Consider the following 21,669-nt stretch of genomic DNA (forward strand, 5'->3'; position numbering starts at 1 on the left):
AATGTAATTAACAACAAGAACAATAATAAAATAAAACATAAAGCATGTGAGGCCAGACCAAAATTAAAGTACAGAGCTACTCGGGTCAAACTCTTCCACCAAGAATCTGAACATTTCTTTTAGATGTTCTTTCTCTTTCAATTCATGCTGTTAATTTACATGTCCCTTTATGTAATGCTAAAAATACTTTATTAAATCCATCATTCCCCAGTAACTTCCACATGAAGCCTTCCCTTTAGGAGTAATCACTGTATAATGGGGTTTTTAGGAGATACAATTTTAGCTCCACTCTGCCTGTTTGCTTGTATCACCATAATTCTTCTGGGAACAGAATAATTTAAAACATAGCCTCGATCTACAATTCTCTAGGTACTGGGTGCAGAAGAAGAAGAGCACCATGTTCATCTAAGCTAATGAAAATATCACTAAGTAGTGGCCAATTATGCCTTTTCTTCAATGAATTTTAAACCAGACTGGCACTCAGAGCAAAAATAGGTTCAGATGAATTCCAGAAAATAGCTTATCCAAATGTGCCTAGATTACACATTTGTTGAAGCCTACATCTGCTACTAAATGTATTAGTAATTTTCCATGTAAAGGGAAAGAAGGAATAATCAAAAGGCAGTGCGAATGAGATGGGTTAGTGACATCAGTTGTATACTGTTCAACAGGAAAAGAACACCATAAAACAGCGATACAGTGCTCCTCTGAGTTAGAATTAATTTATTTGTGCACTGTACACAAATAAGTTGTATGGAGCTTCAATTCACTAAGTGGATAAAGCAGGAACCAGGGAGTTAACCCACGTACTCCTATATTCACATTTATCTGAAAAGACTGTCTTGGTCACAATCATACCATCAATGCCAAAAGCAGCAGGATTTACTATATATTTATATGACTATTTCATCAAGCATTGTATCAGTTTCATCCTAGGTGCTTTGTCCTTCTCTTTCTACTTTGCAACTGTAACATTTTCTCAAGCTATTTACAAGTGTAGAGTAGTAAATTCTTAGGATTTTCTGGGAAAGACCTATTTCTCAATAGCTGCATTGTCCCTCTAGCATTCTTTGAACATTCCACTGTAGGATAACCTGGAACCCTTTGTTATTTTTATTGAAGTTCTGCTCTGCTGCCTTCCATGAGTCCTTCCATATATATATAAAACATGTTCTTAACTGAGATGGTCAATAGTGTGCATTGCTCAATAAGATTTTAGAAAAGCAATTCCATCATTTTGAAGGATCTTATTACCTTGCATTCTACAACCATGCATTCTCCATTCTACAACCATGACTATATGGTTGAGTGGCGATCCATGGAGGATCCCAATGGATTATCTCTACCTGTAATCTGGGTATCACCACAAATACCTTAGAAAGTGCAATGCTAAGCTGACAGAAAATTCTTAATGTATGCTGCTTGAGGTGGACTACTACAGGTAATTTTAGTTAATATTTTCTTTAAAAATATATGTTGAAAATATCAAACATTTTCAGAAACAAATTTTGATACCAACATGTTACAGACACATCGACAACTTGAGGTATATGATCTCAAGTTACTAATTAATGACATCGTTTGTTTGTCATCTACACTAGCCATCTGCTGAAGACAGTAAACCAGCTCTCCAATCCTGGAGAATCCTCCAATAGAAAAGTTAAATGAACCTTTCAGGAAAGGTCACAGGTAGAGATGAGTTTTTATATCACACTGTAGAAGTATTATAAACTGTATTTCAGCTGATTCTCACAGCCTCATACTTATATGCCTTGGGTTAAATTAATAAACAGTAAGTTAGTAGCTGGATAACAGATGATGTGGAGACTAATACCAGAGGTTTTTAGTACTGGCATTAGGACTATCTAGATCTACACACCCATACACTCACATAGTTGTTTGTCTTTTAAATACAACCATGGGGTACAGAAAGGATAAATCTGTTATTTTCACTTTTAAGACGAAGAAAGTAAATCAAACTGACGTTAAACACCCAAGCACCAACAAGGCCTTCTTCCTTCCAGGTGGCTTCTTTCTACAGCTAATGGTGAGAAAATTAGAAATTAAGCTTTGAAACCTAAGTTCAGTATTCTATTAACTAAACTGCATTCATCCTAAAATCCTTCTAGTTTTCTTTTTCAAATCTAATTGCTAAATGTGTTCTGTGAGCCTCCGCTCTGTAATGGGCTGACAAGGGCATCTGTGACGTAGTAACTGCAGCCAAAAGAATTCAGGGTGGTATCATAAGCACTGACATTTTACAGCCAGCAGAAGTGCTTGTATTCCAAAGGAAATGCTAATCAAGACACCAAAGATACAAAATGAAGCAATCTTCACCTAGGGTAAAGGATGAAGAAGGTCTTGCTGATACTTTGGGACTTCCTGATGAGACAGAAGTAAGATTTCCTTCTTTCTTTTGAAGATAACTAGACTTCGTGGCAGGCCGAATAACGGCCCCCCAAAGTTGTCCACATCCTAATCCCTGGAACCTGTGAATGTTACTACCTTACCTGGCAAAAGAGATTTTGCAGATGTGATTAAATTAATGATCTTGAGATAGGGAGATTATCCTGGATTATCCAGGTGAGCCCAATGTAATCACAAGGCTGCTTATAAGTTAAAGAGGGAAACGGGAGAGTCCAAATCAAAGTGCACCAGCCCGAGAAAGACTGAACTGGCCATTTTTGGCTTTGAAGATGGAAGGGGGTTATAGGTCAAAGAATGTGGGCCGCCTCTAGACGCTGGAAAAGGCAAGGACGGGATTATCCCTTAGAGCCATCTGAAAGAATGCAGCCCTGAAACACTTTGGTTTTAGCTTGGTGAGACCCATTTTGGACTTCTGACCTCCAGAACTGTATGATAATAAATCTGTATTTTTGAGCCACCAACTTGGAAGATAATTTGTTCAGAAACAATAGGAAATTAACATATATCTCTCAGAAGTCTGTGATTAGAAAGGTGAGAAGTCTAGCCAGCATTTTTAGACTACTGTTCTTTAATACTTTCCTCTTGTGTTGAAACTTTAGCTTTTCCATCAACTTAACTACAATTTGGTTTCAAGAATATTAACTCAAGGGTGCCTGGGTGGCTCATTTGGTTAAGCTACTGCCTTTGGCTCAGGTCATGATCCGTGGTCCTGGGATCGAGTCCCACATCGGGCTCCCCCTGCTCTGTGGGGAGCCTGCTTCTCCCTCTCCCTGCCACTCCCCCTGCTTGTGCTCTATGTCAAATAAATAAAATTAAAAAAAAAAAAGATTAAATAAAACTTGAAAAAAAGTTTAATGTACCATTCCTTCAATAAAATTTAGCATTTCTGAAAATGTGCCAGGAACTGAGCTGAGGATATTCAGATTATCCAGGCTTAAAAAGTTACTAACAGGAAAATAATGCTTACATGAAATTATGTTTTTAATGTCCCTTCATTCTTGGAAATCTAATTCGCATTAAGTTTGGTCATTTGGATCTCTTGCTTTGAAAAGAAAGATTTAATAAAGTTATGTCTAAACTTAACACTTTTTCCTTAGAAGAGCTTCCCCCAAAATGATTACATAATATATCAGTCAGGAAAACAAAATAACCAGTTGGAAGAGCTACAAAGTCAAAGACTGAATCTCAAATTCTTAAGAAGAGTAAACATTTCAGGTATTTAAGAAGATAAAAAAGAGATAAAAAAAGTAAACTTTTCTTTTTTAATAAAAAAACCCGATGTTGATATGTTTGTCTATACCAGTGCTGACAGAAATAAAACACAAGCCATATATATAATTTTAAACATTCTACTAGCCACATTAAAAAAGTAAAAATATATTAAAGTAATTTCAATAATGTATTTTATTTAAAATAAAATATATGCAACATACTATCATTTCAACATGGCATCAATATAAAAAACATTAATGAGATATTCCTTTTTTCTGCTAAGTCTTTGAAATCATGTGTATTTTATACTGAAAGCACATCTGAATTTAGACTTGCCACATTTCAAGTGCTCAACGCTGACACTGTATTGGACAATGCAGGTCTCTATGCTTTATACTATAACCTACAGCTCTCAGTTCCCAAACTCCTCTACCAGAGTATAATTACCAGTGTTCCCTTAGTGATTTACCCCTATCTTAGCTGCCTTGTGAAAACTGAGGAATGGTGTGTCTATCGGGATTATGGTTGTGGTCAAAATTTCTACTGAGTGTGACAAACATTTTATCACCTGTCTTGACATTCATTTATCATCAAGGGCCTATAGGAACCGAATAACTGCCATCTTTTTAGTCTGGCCTCAGACTGCAATAAATAACAAGCAATAGGATGAACATTGTAAAAATATTCTTAAATTTGTATAATCTTTGAGTTTTTCCATCTCAGAAGAATGAGAAAGAAAATTTACCATGTAACTTTTAAGGGAGAAATCAAAAGCAGATGTTCTCCTGGGTATGGCCGGAACATAGAAATTAAAAAATAAAGAAAAGAAAAAGAAAACTAAAACCCATAAGATGATAACAAAGAAAATAAACTAAGCCCTTTGGAAACACATGCACTGTTAATTCAGTTTCAAGTATAATGAAAAACATTTCAACTCAGCATTATCTATCAAATTTTACTGAAAAGCAAAGGCCTAGTTAGTGCAATTTCAAAGACAGTCTTTTGACAATATTTTGAAAGAAATAAATAATTTCCCTTTGCATGAAATCAAAATCCAGGGAAACAGGCAAGAAATTATAGCACATTACTTGTGTCTGAGGATGGGATTAGAGGCTTTATTTTCCCTAACTCCAGCCTAAACTGAAGTCTAACCCAAATTCAGATCCCCATCATTCCAGATATCCACCTGTGAGAAGTAATGAGAACACATGAGCTAAAAACTTGCTAGAAATCTCAATAATGGTTGCTGCGATCTGGTCTGTGGTCCTTTAGTGAACTTAACAGTTGGCACTGTTTGAAGATGTGAAGAGCTCCTACACATTCAGTATTTATGATACATGTCCCTTCGAGCAACAACCACACCAGAAGTAGGTTGACAAAGCTTTATGGAAAATATAAACATTAGAATGTGTACATCTTTACTTAATAAGATAATTATATGTGATAATGATCACAAACAAATTGTTATGGGGCTGGGTGATAGTGTACAGAATGGTGGAAAGTCTGAATAAGTCAGTCAGAGAAAGACATACTGTATGATTTCACCCATATGTGGAATTTAAGGAATAAAACAGATGAGCAAAAGGGAAAAAGAGAGAGAGAGAGGGGCAAATAAAAAAACAGAGACTTAACTACAGAGAACAAACTGATGGTTACCAGAGGGGAGGTGGGTGGGGGATGGGTGAAACAGGTGATGGGGGTTCAGGAGTGTACTTGTGATGAGCACCAGGTGATATATGGAGTGTTGAATCACAATATGGTACACCTGAAACTAATACTACACTGCACGTTAACCAATTGGAATTTAAGTAAAACTTAAAATTTTGAAAAGCAATGAGTTCTCAGTCACTAAAAGTATCTAGCAGAGAATGCAAAGTCAAGTTGAACTAGGTAACCATTATTTAGAGTTCTGTTTAAGATTCTATGTGAGAAAAAAGACTGGAAGGAAATACAGGAGATTATTAGTGAATATGTTCTTTTAATCAACTATTTGGTCTGGACATTAAAAATAACGTTTTTCTTTTTTAAAGATTTTATTTATTTATTTATTTATTTGAGAGAGAGAGAATGAGAGAGATAGAGAGCACGAGAGGGAAGAGGGTCAGAGGGAGAAGCAGACTCCCCGCCGAGCAGGGAGCCCGATGTGGGACTCGATCCCGGGACTCCAGGATCATGACCTGAGCCGAAGGCAGTCGCTTAACCAACTGAGCCACCCAGGCGCCCCAAAAAATCACGTTTTTCTAATTGTTTTGAAAAGGGTGCTTTTTAAAAGTTGTTATTCACAGAATCTATAAGGAGGGGGCAATACAATTTATCGTTCAAACTGGAGTACTTTGAGGGAGGAAGGGGACACCAATAATCATGCTAAGACAATGGCTACAGACTGGGACTATTTTGGATAAACCAGGACATATGGTCACTCTGCCAATATATTATCTTTCTATTGTTTATAGTAATACTTTGTTGTGACTGGTGATATCTGGGGAATCAATAAAGTTATACATAACAATATAATCATTTCTAGATTCTATTTGAGTATATTACTTCCATTTCTTGGCAGGGGTAGCATTTTTCATCATACGTCCTAATTGAACATTTTCAAAAGGATAGTCTACCTTTGTTTTAGTTAATCATAGAAAATTAAATGACTGACTTTATGCTTTTACAAAGGAGTATGGAGTAAAAAAAAAAAAAGATTTTTAAAAAATCACACGAAATAATCTAAGTATATATTTTTGCTTGTGTATGAATGTAAATGATATACATTCATTCCATAATCTAGGAAAATCAAATCTAGAATATGAAGGTCAAAGACAAAAAAAGGAAGATACTCAACAACAACTTTTTCAGGCAAGCTGAGAAAGCAGAATGCCGACAAGCCGGGGGTTGGGGGGGGATGGGGACGGGCAAGGGAGCACAACAGTGTTCATCTATGTTTTTAAGTGGGTATGTTCTAAAACCGTACGCTGACAGTCTCATTATAAAAAAGAAGACATGGTAAAGATTTGCTTTTTGTTTTGGAGTCATGTAGTTATTTAACCGTTTCACTGATAATTGTTTTACATGTAAGCATCACTTATCTCGGAATTATTTTGTGACTCGTTTTTCCATTACTGCTTCAAAAAAATTCAATAAAGCTAATTCTAAAGAGAACAATAGGACCACTTAGGTCTCCTTATCTCTGGTTCCTTTCAAGACATGTTGTAATTTTATAGTCAACGATAAACATAAAAGAAATGAGAAAATAAACTTAATTTACAAAAAGAAAAGTACTCTTTAATTTATGTGAGGTGGATCCCAGAAGAGGTACCCAGGTTTTGACTCCAAAATAAACCTCTGTTAGCAAGTCTCCAGAACAGTTTCGGGGGAACCCATTCCAAGAAAGAACTTTAGAGACAGTTAAGAAGGACAAAGGATGAAGACAGATTTTGTATCAGTCCTTGAAGGCAGATCCAGGCCATTCTGAATTCTGTGCTTTGTTTTAAGAACAATGGCCAATGAGTACAGTCTGTCTATTCTTTAGCAGCCCCAAAGAGAAAGGGGCAGTGTGGATACAGCATTTTACTGAGAGGAGCAGCACAGGCTTTTAGATTCCCCAAAAAGAAAAGGAAGGTGTGTGTCATTTAACCATGAAAATTACAGGGAGAAGCAATCGAATCAGGTAAATTAAACAATTTTTGGTAGTAGGCAAATCTTTGAAGTCAATGAAAGAAGCCTTAAGAAAGATCAATTTCCTTTGCTTCACAAGAATTCAATCCAATTATTTTCTTGGTAAGGAGCAAGGTCCCATTGCCAGATGAAACCATACTGGGCTTCGGGTTGTTGGTCTAGTTAACAACTTAAGTGCCTACACTTAAAACTAAAAACGTTTAAACTATGACTTTGGATAAACAGTGTAGCAAAGAATTGTCACATGATATGTTCATGCACTTCTCATCTCTAAACCACTGTTATTTTTCCACCTTGGATCTAAAAAGGTCACAAAAGATAAAAGCAAAGGGCCAGAAATCCACTGTGAAGAAACTACAAGCATAAATAGTTTTACTGGTTACAGGCTGAGCAGATTTCACTTTAAAAATACTTACCAAGTTAAGTGCTGGAGAAAGTTCTGTATAGGCATATTAATCTTTTTTGTTTAACTGAAAACTGGAAGCTTAGAGTATAATTACCTCTTTAATAATTAACAAAGAATTATTATAATCAGAATTAAACACTATCAGTGCATTCTATAAAGGAAGGGAATAATAATCAGGAGCGTTAGAACAGTACATACATTTGTGTCAGTTTAGATGGGGCAGGAGGTGTATATATAACTCTGTAGATATATGCTATTAATTCCCAGGGCATGGTGAATTTGGAGTAGGAAACTGAAGAGGTTTAAGTATTATCTCATTTATTCGCTTTACTTAGCTTTTCTCAAATTATATTCTTAGAGATTTAATCATAGCCAAGGGCTATTTCAAAGTTCAGGAGAGATGACCAAATGAAAAATTAACTCAAAAACTGTTCTAACCTAAAAAATGTAAGTAGAAGAAAACAGAGCAAGGAAATATTTCCAAGCTTGACCACAGCTGATTGTGTCTGTGGGGGGTATTTCATTTGTCGAGGAAGAAGAAAACTGTCAAATGAAACTTCTCGAAATTCAGTTCATTAAATATTTTTTCACATCACTGTAAGACTTCATCATTCCCTGACTCCTAAAATCACTGCTGCTTATTTTAGTGTATGGAAATTCTCAATCATATAGATTGGGAATTTAAAATAGTAAATTATTAGGGGGAAATAAGTTTTAATTAGAATGTTCAGGTCTCATACAGAACACATTTAGAAGAGAGTACATATACCGAATCGTGCAGTGTTACTACATTTATTCTGATGCAAAAAAACCCCAACTCACTATTTGTAACTGAAGGGATTCTACATCTTACCTCTCTGGGTAGAACTCAAAGGAGGAAATCAGCTTACAGTGAATTCCCGAGTCACTACTCCCTGTATTATGCCTTGTCAAATTTATTCAAAAGAGAGAGCAAGTCTACTGAAGAAGTGAAATATTAAATTTGTTCCAAGTATGTCATTTCAAGTCTGATTTTTAAAAAGCTGAATTGTTCTGTTAGAATTCACAATAGAATTCTCATAGAATTTCACTTGAGTCCTCTCTTTCCCTTTACAGTAAGCATGTGAGGGTAATTTCAGTCCCCTCAAGGGCCGGGGTCTCCTGCCCCGACCCCCCCTTGTCCTCTCCATCCTCACACTTCTGCTTTTACCCCCACGCCTTCACTCCCCCAGCTGAACGATTAGGCTGAAGTCTGGCCATGTGGTAGCTTATTTTTAGAGATAATCTGATCCAAGCCAGGTAAGTCGGGATACTTTTTGCAGGCTTGAAAAACAGCTTTAAGTTTTCTGATTATTTAACTATTTAAAACAAAACTAAAAAGAAACCAGGCACACTTAATACTGAGATGGAGCTTACCTTAGAGCCACGTTCATTAAAGATTATTTCTACATCTAGGATTTTGCCAAACTGCTGCAGAGACAAAAATAAAAACATTTATTCATGGTCAGCTTTTTAACCACATACTTTATTTTCTCCTGAAAAAGGAAGAGTTGTTTGTTTTTTTTTTTCCAACTGCTTATTCAACTTCCATGTTTCTACTTGTTGGTAGGTCCCAACACCAGTTTCTGGTTTTCCCTCATCAATGAGATGATAGTTTCTCCTTTTTTCACTCCTTTTTCAATTCACCCCACTCATGCATTATCCACCTCTGTATGGTAGAAGCTGTTCTCAGAAGATATTCACAGTGTCACCCTCCTGCATATTTCTTCATGGACAAGAACTGGGTTTCCTAACTATGTGTTTAATGTTTTAAATGTCTCAGTTTTTTTTCCTCATTTATAATTTTAATCGAAGCACTGCTATTCATTTTTTTCTTAACTCTTTCTTATAAGCATCAAATTTTAATAGCTAAGTCAATTTTGGGGGAAAGAAACACAATCAAAGAACTTCCCTCCAGAACAAAACAATGATGTTCATTCCTCCAAACAACCAAATTCGAAGTCTACCAAAACAAAAACAAAAAGCCCATGCACTCACACACAAAAGTAACAAAAATCACATTCTAGGGGTTCAGTGCATTTGGCAGCCTTCGCTGTGCTGTCTAATCATCCTTCAGCTGACTTTCAAAAAAATTAACACCCTAGCGCATCAAAATATACATTTTCCATTTGCTTTGTTTAAATTAAAAATAATAATTAAAAAAAGAAAACTTGAAAGAAATCACAATCAATTGCCTGACTCATTTCGATGTCATGTACAGCATATGAAGGTCAGGAAGGCTATTTGCAGCACACATGATTAGGAGAAATAGGTCTTCAAGGCTTAGCTTTCTTCCAAACAGTGTAAAATACCCACAATTCCAAGTATGAAGGAACACAGACGATCTCCTTTGAGAATCCCACTGGACAATAGAGGCGCCTGAGCTGTTCTTCATAGAGCGACAAGGCTTCTGTCAAATTGACACAGTTACCCTGTGTAAAGTATTCCCATCTTGTTTTCAGTACTTTCACTGAGAGGTCAAGAATCAGTCTGAGAAGCTCCCATGTGGAATCTTCTTCTGGAGATGTGGAGACTGGAACGGCTGTCAAATCATTAATCACATGATCAAACTCTCTCCCTTCTTTGGCGTACCTCTTCAGTACTGGAATACAGTCTTCTATCAGAACCTGATAGCAGTCTCCTTTAAGACTGTCTAAAAGGTTGCCCCATGTTTTTCGCATTATTTCTTACATCCATCAATCACCATTTGGTCAATGTCTACCATAGTGACCATCTTTGGTTTCAGTTTGACTATTTCACATAATATGCCCCCGTCTCTACCCCTAAGAATCAGCATGTCTTTGCCACTGTAGTCTTCTTTTCCACTGCCCATGATGGCCTGGGTATATGCCAAATCACTCTCTGCCAGATTAAAGTCCCCACTAAGGATCAGAATATTTCCAAATTGCTTCGAGTGTAGAATTTTAATGTTCTGATAAGGTGAATCTTCATCATACATCACTTCATCGATGTCATACTCAACCAGGCGACCATCAGCAGTGGGTCAGTATCTGTCAAGAGCTCCTCCTCGAATTATGGGTGGTAATCACTTCACCCGCACAGTACTGTCCTGACTCAATTCTTTCATTCTTTCTTCTACTTTGTTCAAAAGACTGTCAACTTCTTGGCCTTGTGAATCACCATCATAACTCTGAAGATCCAACAACACCAATCCATGTGGGTAAATTCTCAAACTGGCAAAGCTGCCGTTTTTGTTGATGTAAGTCGCTAGATAACTGTGGTCTTGCCAGTTGTGCACCGACTCTGTCATCCCTTGCTCCTGGAAAATGGACTGGAGGCCTTTTAGAACGGTCTCGCCATCAGCTTTGGCGCCGAGCTTGAAGTCGAGCGTGCTGTACCGTGCTGCTGCCATAGTGAGGTGAGGCCCTGTGCCATGCCTGGGGGAGGCGGCTGCGGGAGACTGGGGGGCTGCACGGCGTGTCGGGCTGCCTTAAATGTCTCAGTTTTTAAGAAGCAAATCCTAAGGAGAAAGATACACTACTGAAGGCTGTTTTCCTTTTCCTTCTTTAATTTATAAAAGTAAACCATATTCACTGTAAAAGTCAGGAAATATAGATAAATAAAAAGGAAAAGAGGAAACAGAAAATGAAGATCCTCTGCACACCCACCATCTTACCATTCTGGTACACAGCCTTCTCCGCAAACGCAGGCATATATTGTTAAGGACATATTTCCAAGTATTACTTCTTTTTTTTTTTTTAACTTAATATGCTATAAACAGCTTTCCAAGTCAATAAATACATATCTCTGTTCTCATTTCTACAGACTACATCCTATTTTCCATCGTATTAAACATTCACGGACATTATACATGATTTCATTTATTTGCCAATTTAATATTTCAGCAATGAACACCATCAAGAACATTTTAAGTAGTAACTTTGTTTTATAATTAAATATTTTAACATTTGGGAAATAAACTAAAAACACCAAGCCTAAATAACTGTATTGGTAGGCAGCTTAATAGCTGACTGGAGGGGCATACTTAAAACACAGTGGTTATTTTGAGGAGGCGTGTAGAAGGGGTCAAACCAACCTATATGATTCAATGCTTGGATGAAATGAACTGAAGGGATGTGCAGGAAATCTCCTGGGATCTTTTTGGCCCTTCCAAAAAGATCTTTCCCTCTGAGTACTGGCCTCATAGACCCAAATTATCTCTTTCACTTGGATTTTAAATCAGAATTTGGGAAACATGAAGACACTAAAAAATGAAAAGAGCAAGACAAATCATGCTTTCTCACTGGGCCGAATCATTAGTATCTTTTTCAGAAAACATGTACTAAGAGCCCATATTTTCTAGAGTAAGACTTCTGGGCTTGATTCCAGTTTCATCATTTAACAGAACATTAGGAAATTAAAGGAGAGAGGAAAATGTCTTATTTTAGGTAGGAGGGGATTTAATTTTATTTCTATGCCTATCCAAACAACTAAGATTGGAATGGTGTTTTAGAGTTTTCGTTTTACATTTTCTAATGTGTCCTTATACCGTCCTACTGGGGTAAGGATTGCCTTCCTTTAATGGTTAAGGAAAATGAGGCAGAAGGAAGCCATCCGTCAAGTTTACACAGCTAATAAAATGAAGCATGGAATCCTTGCTCTTTCCCACTGCTGATGTCCTTCCAAGGGATAGGTACTAACCATGCAGAAGACAGAGCAACCCTACCAGGTGTCCCCTGCAAGGAACATTTTATTTTCTTTCTTGCATTTAGCAGCCTTATAGGAAGGGCATAATACATTTCAAAAATCACTGATAACTGGCCTAGGCAGATCTTCAATGGACACAACTTTTCTGACCTGAGAGAAAACACACTTCTGGCAGATGAGAATATACTCCATTTTCACTGATCTCCAGAGATTAGGATTCCATATCATCTCTGATAATTCAGTAGAGAACCTAATAACTCATACTCCTGGGAAATTTCTTCTTAAATATAATATCAATTCTTTAAGCTGCCCTTTATATTTTCTGTTGTTTTCTCTTCTGGAGAGATGAACAGTTGGCTACCGTTTTCTGTGTAAAGGCTCTTTAAGTACTTCAAGAACATTATTAAATCTCAGTGCTGGCCTTGGCTTCGGTACACAAAATACTCCAGGTACTCAGCTGTTAGTGACAAAACTTTGCCTCAGGGTCTTGTCATCACGAAGCGGCCACGACCAGGACTTCAAGCAGGGCGCCTGCTTTCCTGACAAAGCACCATGCAGCAACAGCAACAAAGTTTTTTTAAACCATGATCTCTTGTTCCTAGTTCAAGTTAAGAGTTTGCTCAAATGAAATCTGGCAACAACACATAAGCCCAGAAAAAAGGTACGACTTCCAGCAATCACTCACTTTCCAATAACTTAAATCTTTGCTGTTACACTGTTTCCATGACGGTGATTTCGGGAGGAAGTGGAAGCCGGAAGAACACATCAGAGGTAGCAAACTAACCACGTCCACCGGGTTTTAGATATTGGTCTTGCAGAGTTACAAGCAGGAAAGTAAAAATGAAACACAGGTACTATCTGCTTCACAGACATTAGGTCACTGAACTTGTAACACTCTGAAAAGTAAGGATTACTACCTTTGTCCTGATTTGAGTACTGAAAGGCTCACGTCCCAAGAGACCCCTCGGTCCCAGGCAAACCAGATTGCATAGTCACCTTGTTATGTGAGAACCTGCAAGGCCCATGTCTAGAATGACAGGAATGGTGGTGCTAGGTGACAGAAGTTCCTGAAGATTGATGAAAACACTGATTTATCTTAGGCTCTCTCTCAATCTATGTGCAGTCTTATCCTAAAGTCCTAATGACTTATTAAAATACATCGGGTTTAAATTGTTGGGATTAAATTACATTTTCACTGTAAAACCCACAAAAGGACTCCAGAGACTTACCCCAAACATCTGTCGGAGGTCGGGGTCCCGGAAGCGAAAGGGAATATTAGAGACATGCAGCCGTTTAGGGGTGGATTTGCTCTCTGAGTTCTCACTACTTTGTGTCTGTGACTGCTGGCCATCTGTCTGCGCTCCCCCTTCCGTCTGCTGAGCAAAGAAACAGACAACATTGAGCAAAAAATAAATATGATTACTTCACAAGAATTATGTAAAATAATTAAAGCCCCGCCCCCCCATTTTCACACAGTTCTCAAAAGCATCTTTAAGCAAAAATTAGAGTTGCCCTTCAAAGGGAAAAAAACAAAACCAAAAATGTTACCTGTGTTCAAACTGCTATCATTTACAAAGAAAGTTTAGGCCTTTTGAATATTTACAGTACGTTAGTGAAATGGAAGAAAACAAAAATACTAAGTGATCTGCCTAAGACCACGTGGAGATCCATTAGGTATGAAAGATATAAAAATTGAAGACATAAAAATTGTACCATTATTCTTAGATTCTTAGTCGAGTTTTCCATTTCTGAGATCTTTCTATTTTGAAAATGAATAGTCTGTTGTACATGGTTGAGATCACTGCATTTTTGGTCTACCATTTTAGGAAATAAGGGAATATTTTCATGTTTCATTCCCTCTATTAGTTCCAGAGTTTATGAGTGCTGGGTCACCGAAGTATCATAACACTGTTCCTGAAGAGGAGACACCTCATGACAACGGGCATTTGGCTTCAACCTGAAGAGCCTCTACTTTGAAACCAATCGGCACTCTCCTCCCAATCCATGTTGATTCCAGGTGACGTCATTACAGGGACCCCAGGCCCCATTTACAAAATCTGCTGGGAGAGGCTTTACAGACCCTGCATAGCCTACTGGACAACATGTAAATGGTAGGTCTGTGTAAACCCACAGTGAAATAGTACCTGTAAGCGTGGGGTGCACTATCAATCTATTTTGCAAAACTGCAGGAATTTTTTTCCCCCTGATAAATCCTCAAAAAAGTTGCAACACAGAGAGAAATACTTTTGACAAACATGTAACAGGTGTGATACATTCTAGGTATTTAAAACACATTTATTTTGAAGTATTCATCTGGTAATTTAGGAACCTTATGTTTTCACTATTCCCTATGAAGTGCATGCCAAACTGGAGGGCTCGCGGAGCTGATTAAACCAAGAGTGGAACTCACTGTTCTAAGTATCTCAAGTGAGTTACAACTGAGTCCCTAACAGATTCTTTTGCGTGACGCAGAACAGATCCCCTCCCTTTGACCCAATGTTCAAGTAAAAGAAACTGTGAGTCACAGATACTTTTGGCTCAGAGACGTTACCAACCATCTTGAAATGAAGTTCGAGACTTTAAAACATAAAGGATTATCAGGAATAAACTTGGAATGAATGCTAGCTTTTCAAGTGTCAATCTAAGTGATGGCAGCTTTTATCTCATTCCATTCAGGCCTTGCAGATGGCTTAAATGTGCAATGATTCATATGATATAAAAATAGTAGAAAAGGGAAGAGCTATGAAGCAATGTTCTGCGAAAGTGTAAGATTTTCGATCATCAATCTGGGCACAATGCAGACTAAACAAAACAAATTCCATTCAAAGATGAAACTCACTAAGTTACTAAGATGGTGTCATGGACACCAAAGCAATAAGCAATAAGCATAAGTGTCGATTACAACTAATGCTCACTCAAGCACCTTCAAACTTGCCCTTTACATCTCACAGCTGGAGCCCATAAAACTACTTCTTCAGCCAAACTTTAAAACCACCAGATCTGATCTGTAGGATGTCAGTGCATCACACTCTGATAAAAGTTAAAAAGATTGATTCTAGCTCCAAACCGGTTTTTTATATAACTTACACATATAGTTCATGTAATCTGTAATATTATAATGAGGTGGCAGGATAAATGAAAACTAATTATTATTTTTATGGCCTTGAAGACACAATTTAAGAAGGACAGAAGCCAGATTGGATCATTTTCTGCCTTGTAGTGAAAACCTACATTTTCTTTTAGGTATTTTTTATTTATTTCTCTACACCCAATGTGGGGCTCGAACTTACGACGCCGAGATCAAGAGTCGCATGCTCTTCCGACCAAGTCAGCCAGGTGCCCCCAAACACCTATATTCTTTAAAAGTACTAAGTAAGTCTTTAATTCTAGGGACACTTGGCAAGTTGAAAAAGTAAATTATCATTTCCAAAATTCTCAAGTCTTCTGACTTAATATATATTTTAAAACGGCAGTTTAACATACATAGATACAAATGCAGAAATCAGAAGCATGAATGAATTTTCACAAAGAAAATACACCCATGTAACTATCGAATTAGATGGAGCAACAGAACTTCAGGAACACTCTAGTAAAACCATCCCCTTGTGAAAGGGGCCCCACTACCCCGACTTCTAACTCCATAGACTAGTTGGGCTGTTTTTGAACTAAAAAAAAAGGAAAGAAAAGGAATTACACAGTATGTACTCTTCTGTGTTTGTCTTCTTTTAGACATTCTGTGTAATACACATACACACGTTGTTATAATTCATCCATTCTTCTTTCATTTTATAAACATACAGGACTTATTGGAGCTGCTTCCAGTTTCTGGCTATTAAGGATACTGGCCACTTTACTGACTGCATAAGGATAATGTTCCCATGAATATTCTTGCTACATTCTTGTCTTTTGGTGCAAACAGCCATTTCTGTTGGGTACATATGCACGTAGGAGTGATTTGCTGGCTTAAGAACACGCATTAAGTTCAGCCTTAACAGATACCACCAGTTTTCCCAAGTGGCTGTACTAACTTACACCCAACTATGGATAGCTGTGAGAGTTCTCTTGGCTCTGAGTATTGTCATTTTCATTGTAACTATCCTGGCGGGGGGCAGTGGCACCATATTGTGGCTTTAATTTGCTTTCTTCTCTTTAAACCTCAGATCCTTTCTGCTTTCCACTTAGAGAATTTTGTTGGAAAGGGGGAAATCCTTGTTAAATAGCAACTATTTCTTGAGTGCATACTGTATCATGGACCATTCCGTAAGCCTAATAACAGTTAATATTTATATAGTGTTTACTATTTGCCAGACACTGGCCTACACATTTTATGTATTTTAATTAATGTAATTCTTACAACAAACCCTAACAGTAGGCACTTTTTTTTTTTAAACATGAGACTGTAGGAGGTATTATTTTTTACCTCATTTTTCAGATGAGGACTCTGAAAACCAGAAAGATTGCCTAAGTTGCCTAAGTACTGGATCAGGGTTGTTCAAACACAGGCAGTTTGGCCCCAGAGTACATGCTCTTAATCATTATGTCATGTTGTAATGTACATGTATTATCTTTTCTAATACAATAATCTACAAGGGGGCACTATTATTACCCCAATTGACAGAGGCAGAAAGTAAGGCACAGGAGGTGCCCAAGGTCACATATTCAGTGGCAGAGCAGAAACTGAAAACCAGTTGGCTGAATTTCATGTGCTAGGGCTCCTGCCCAGCATGGCACCCACGCTTCCTCCTTCTCATTAGAAGGGAGAACACGTGGGGTGCCTGGGTGGCTCAGTCGTTAAGCGTCTGCCTTCGGCTCAGGTCATGATCCCAGGGTCCTGGGATCGAGCCCCACACCAGGCTCCCTGCTCAGAAGAAAGCTTGCTACTCCCTCTCCCACTCCCCCTGCTTATGTTCCCTCTCCCGTTGTCTCTCTCTGTCAAATAAATAAAACCTTAAAAAAAATGTTTAAAAAAAAAAAGGGAGAACACGTGTGGATCCCACTCTTTCTCAGGACCGTCACGGGGAGGAGCAAGACCTCCCCCCTGGGCTGGAGGCAGCCATGGGGGTAAGAGAGGGAAAGCTATACAAGAATGACATGTATCCTATACCTTGAGGGAAGAGAAGCAGGTCAGGCCACAAAGGGAGGAAAAGCAAGAATTAGAAAACTGGCAAAGGCACACTGGTGCTCACAGGAAAATAGCCAGACAACTACTAAACTGATATTCAAAGGGGCTGAGGAGCAGATTTCTGTACACAGTGGACATAGGAACATAAAATACACACTGGGAGCACCTGGGTGGCTCAGTCAGTTGAGCGTCTGCCTTTGGCTCAGGTCATGATCCCAGGGTGCTGGGATGGAGCCCCGCATCGGGCTCCCTGCTGAGCTCTTCCTTCTCCTCCCCACTCGTGCTCTCTCTCATTATCTCTGTCTCTCTCTCTCAAATAAATAAAATCTTAAAAACAAAAGGAAATACACATCGAATGTAATTAAATGAGATACTTTCCCATCTGACATCCCCAACTTTAAGTGTACCTCAATATCAACTACTAATTGTTGAAATAGATCAGACAGAAAAAGTAAAAGTTTTTCGGCTATATCTTTGTGAAAAGTGGACAGAACTGTTTGTTCTGAGAAAAATCTCAGTGTACACTATCGGTTTGCTTTATTTTCTACTGTTAGCTACTGAGCCACTTTACTGACTGCATAAACAACCTCCCAAGGCTCTGTTCTTCCCTTCTGTGGTCATTTTCTGACCTAATTTACTCACTGGGCAAGGGATGAAACAGAAGAGGCTGGAGTCTGTGCACTGAGAGTTTATGGCAAGGGCTGGCTGTGGCACCGCTGATGCAATCCTGGGACTAGTGTCTATATATCTACTCTTTAAACAACCCGGCTGCCCCAGTGAGGTCTAGCTGTCTGTCCAAACTGCAGAGAAGCCCAGGGCTTTTTACACTGAAAAGCAAATCAGACTTACAGTCTCAAAGCCTCATTCTAAGAAACAAGGACTAAAAATGTTTTGTTTGAGCTCAAACTTTTAAAATTCCTATAATTGTGAAATGGATTAATTTTCTGACTTCTCCATGAAACAGTGGAAATAATTTCACTATGGACTGTGAACAAATGTGCTGTTTTGGTCTGAAAGAGAGTTCTGGGCAATATGAAATGAAGTATTACTTTCCAAGTCTCTATCATAATAACACTTAACACGTAATCTGAAACAGTAAGGAATCTCTTAATAAATTCAGAAATAATATACTTTGATTAATGAGTTATGGGTTTTCTTCAATATTTATTTTTCCTTTTGTTTTCTGAGACGACTTCTTTTCTTAGTTTCACCTCTGTGAGGTTGAAGGGGAAGAAGAAATTTAATTCAGCACAGCAAATTTCTTGAGAATCTGATTCATGTCTGAAAACATCTACTAAATTAACCCATTTTAATGATAGTTTGGGTACAGAATTCTAGGTTGAAAAGAATTCCTTTAGAATTTTGAAGGCAACTTCAAAAGTGTGTCTAGTTCCCCTGCCGCTGTTCAGAAGCCTGAAGGCATTCCTTTCCATCATTCTCTCTGGTTTGGAGACTGTCCAGTGCGTCTAGTGTTCTAAAACTTCATAGTGCTATGCCTTAATGTGGGTCTGTTTTATTTTAATCTATTTCGCTGGTAATTCTGTAGTCTCTTTTAAGTTGAAAATTAATGTCCTTTAGTCCTGGGAAGTTTTCTTGGACTATTTTGCTGATGATTCCCACCTACACACATTTGGTCTTTCTCTCTGGAACTTGTATTCTTGGACACTGGATGTTTTGGACTGGTCCCCTAATTTTCTTATCTCTTTATTTTATTTGCTCTCTGGCTTTTGGCTCTATTTTTGGGGATAATAGGTGTTTAATTCCTTATCTGAAAACTTTGGAGCCAATGTATATCAGAATTCAGAATTTTTAGGATTTTAGAAAGGTAATAATGGGTATAACTCATAATGTAACTCAATCAGACTTGGGACAGTGGTATTTCTTTATGTGCATTCATATAAATGCAACAAAGATATATACAGGTTATGAGTTTTGCTGCTAACTTATGAAAAATCACCTGATTTTCAGAACATTTTTGGATTTTAGAATTGTGGATAAGAGACCATAGACCTCTACACTTCTTCAATCTTATCTTCCAGCCCTCCCACAAAGTTTTTACATTTTTTTGCCTTTTTTTTTTTAGATTTTATTTATTTATTTGACAGAGAGAGAGAGACAGAGAGAGAGAGAGAGAAGCAGGCTCCCCACTAAGCAGGGAACCCCATGCGGGGCTTGATCCCAGGACCCCGGGATCATGACCTGAGCCAAATGCAGACAGACACCTAACGGACTGAGCCACCCAGGTGCCCCTGTTGCCATGTTTTTAATTTCAAGGGTTTGTTTTTCTTCTCTGAATTCCGCAGTCTACATCCCTTTTAAACTTCATTCTTGTTTAGTAGATGCAGTATCTTCTCTTTATCTCTCTAAAGCTATAGATTATTGCTTTGGTTATTTTTTGGAAGTAAAAGTTTCCTTTTATTCACAATTTCTTTTTTGTTTGCTTCTTTTTGTTCTCTATCTTGCACGTTGTAGGTTTCCCTCAGGAATCTAGCTATCTTTTGTTGTCTGCTTAGAATTAAGAATTGAGTGGGGGAAGACAGCTAAAAACCTGATAGTTCTAAATGGGTGGGGTAGAGGGGCTTTGACTCATTCCAGGTCTGTTAGGTTGGCAATTTGTTGGGAAAACCCCGATATGTTCAAGTCTTTCCTCGAGTTAGTCAGGCTCTCAGAGAAGAGTTTTCCAATCTTCTATCTAGAGCTGTCAGTTTCTGCAACTTCTAAAATTTTTGTGGTGTAAACAGAATTATTTCTCAGATTTCTCCCACAACTGGCTTAGAAATAAGTTCCTGTGGGTCTGCTAAGCTTGTCACTAACTGGGACATCTGCTTTCTAGCTTCCACAGTTATTAATTCTCCTGTTCTTATTGGTTTATAGCCCTAAAACCACATAAACACAAAAACCATTTACTGCATTCTTGGAGGAAGCAAAATTAGACTGGTATATTCAAAAGTAACCTGGAGCTAATTCGTGTTTGATAAAACCTTGTAATACTGTATGTACATATGCAACACAGCTTATGTGTGTTTTGAGCTGACACGTATAAAACATTTTGGCAAATACTGCTTGCTTTCAAAATAACCTTTGTATCTCAAGAAGGAGAGCCTGCATCACAGCCCTTCGCCAATGCACACATAAAAGGCTGCAGGAGAATAAGCAGAGACCTCAAAAATGAGACATGGTTCTCAGCTAACAGCAAGCCTATAAATACAAAGTTTTTTCCTTTCTCTTTCTTCAGAGACTGGAACTACTCCAGATATAAGCTGAGTATGATTAAAATATTTTGGAATAAGGAGACATGACAACTAACTGCAACGTGGGATCCTGAATTGGATTTAGAACAGAAAAAAAGGACATTAGTGGAAAAACTGATAAAATTTGAATAAAGTCTGTATTTTGCCTTACTAGTATTGTAACAACACTTTTTACTGCCTGGTTTTGAAAACTGTACTGTATCTAAGGTAATGACATTAGGGGAAGTTAGGTAAAGGATTATGCAGAAATTTTTTGTACTATTTTTGCCACTTTCCTATAAGTCTATTTCAAAATAAATAGTTAAAAAGAAGAGAAAAGGTATTTTGGGATGTCAGATTCTAAACCCTAGAGAATATTAAAACACAAAGAATGCCTAGTTGGTTTAACGACTATACACAGGCACAACTGTAGATAAATACTTGTATTTGTATTCCGTATGCGGGCTGGACCACTTATAAAAGTCAGAAAGGGGCTGAAAAGTCTATTCATTTCAAATTATTGGCATGGTGAAGAAAGAAACCCACTTAATCTGATACCACTATTATGTATCCCCAAATTAGAAACAGTTTAATTTATAAGTCTTTCTTACTTACAGAAGGTAAGCCACATAGTGTCATATCCTGCAGCATCTTCCCTGAAGATCTCATTGTTTTAAGAACAAAAGTATGATTACTAGTTGGGTTCAATTTCTTTGGGATAGGGACTGGTCTTCAGTTAAAGTTTAAGTGGATCCTCCTCATAGGATGAATCAGGTATTTTTGCAATGTTACAGTCAGTCACATGATGTTATAAGGGACATGGTTCTGAAAACCGCAAAATTCAAGATTAAATTTCTCAAAAGGTAGTAGATATTTCTCTTAACTGCTAAAGTAGAGCTGTCTTGTCAATCACCTTG

The 21,669-nt window shown here is 37.7% G+C and overlaps 1 protein-coding gene and 1 pseudogene across 4 annotated transcripts in view; both read right to left on the reverse strand.

Moving 5' to 3' along the window:
- Positions 1-21,669, reverse strand: part of RBFOX2 (RNA binding fox-1 homolog 2) — a 280,863-nt gene that overhangs the window by 27,345 nt on the left and 231,849 nt on the right. For 3 of the 4 annotated variants that reach the window (XM_028088599.1, XM_088025333.1, XM_088025332.1), the window contains 2 exons: positions 13,630-13,776; positions 9,110-9,163 (listed from right to left, as the gene is read on the reverse strand). In XM_028088599.1, the coding sequence (XP_027944400.1) occupies positions 9,110-9,163; positions 13,630-13,776 (201 nt within the window). The remainder of the gene's footprint in view (positions 1-9,109; positions 9,164-13,629; positions 13,777-21,669) is intronic. The other variant, XM_088025331.1, reaches the window with a different exon arrangement.
- On the reverse strand, positions 9,932-11,105 carry LOC114197521 (spermine synthase pseudogene; annotated as a pseudogene).

This window comes from Eumetopias jubatus, unplaced genomic scaffold (genome assembly GCF_037043125.1).
Source record: "Eumetopias jubatus isolate StellerSeaLion01/CBP00866 unplaced genomic scaffold, mEumJub1_p1.0 scaffold_8, whole genome shotgun sequence".
Lineage (NCBI taxonomy): Eukaryota > Metazoa > Chordata > Mammalia > Carnivora > Otariidae > Eumetopias > Eumetopias jubatus.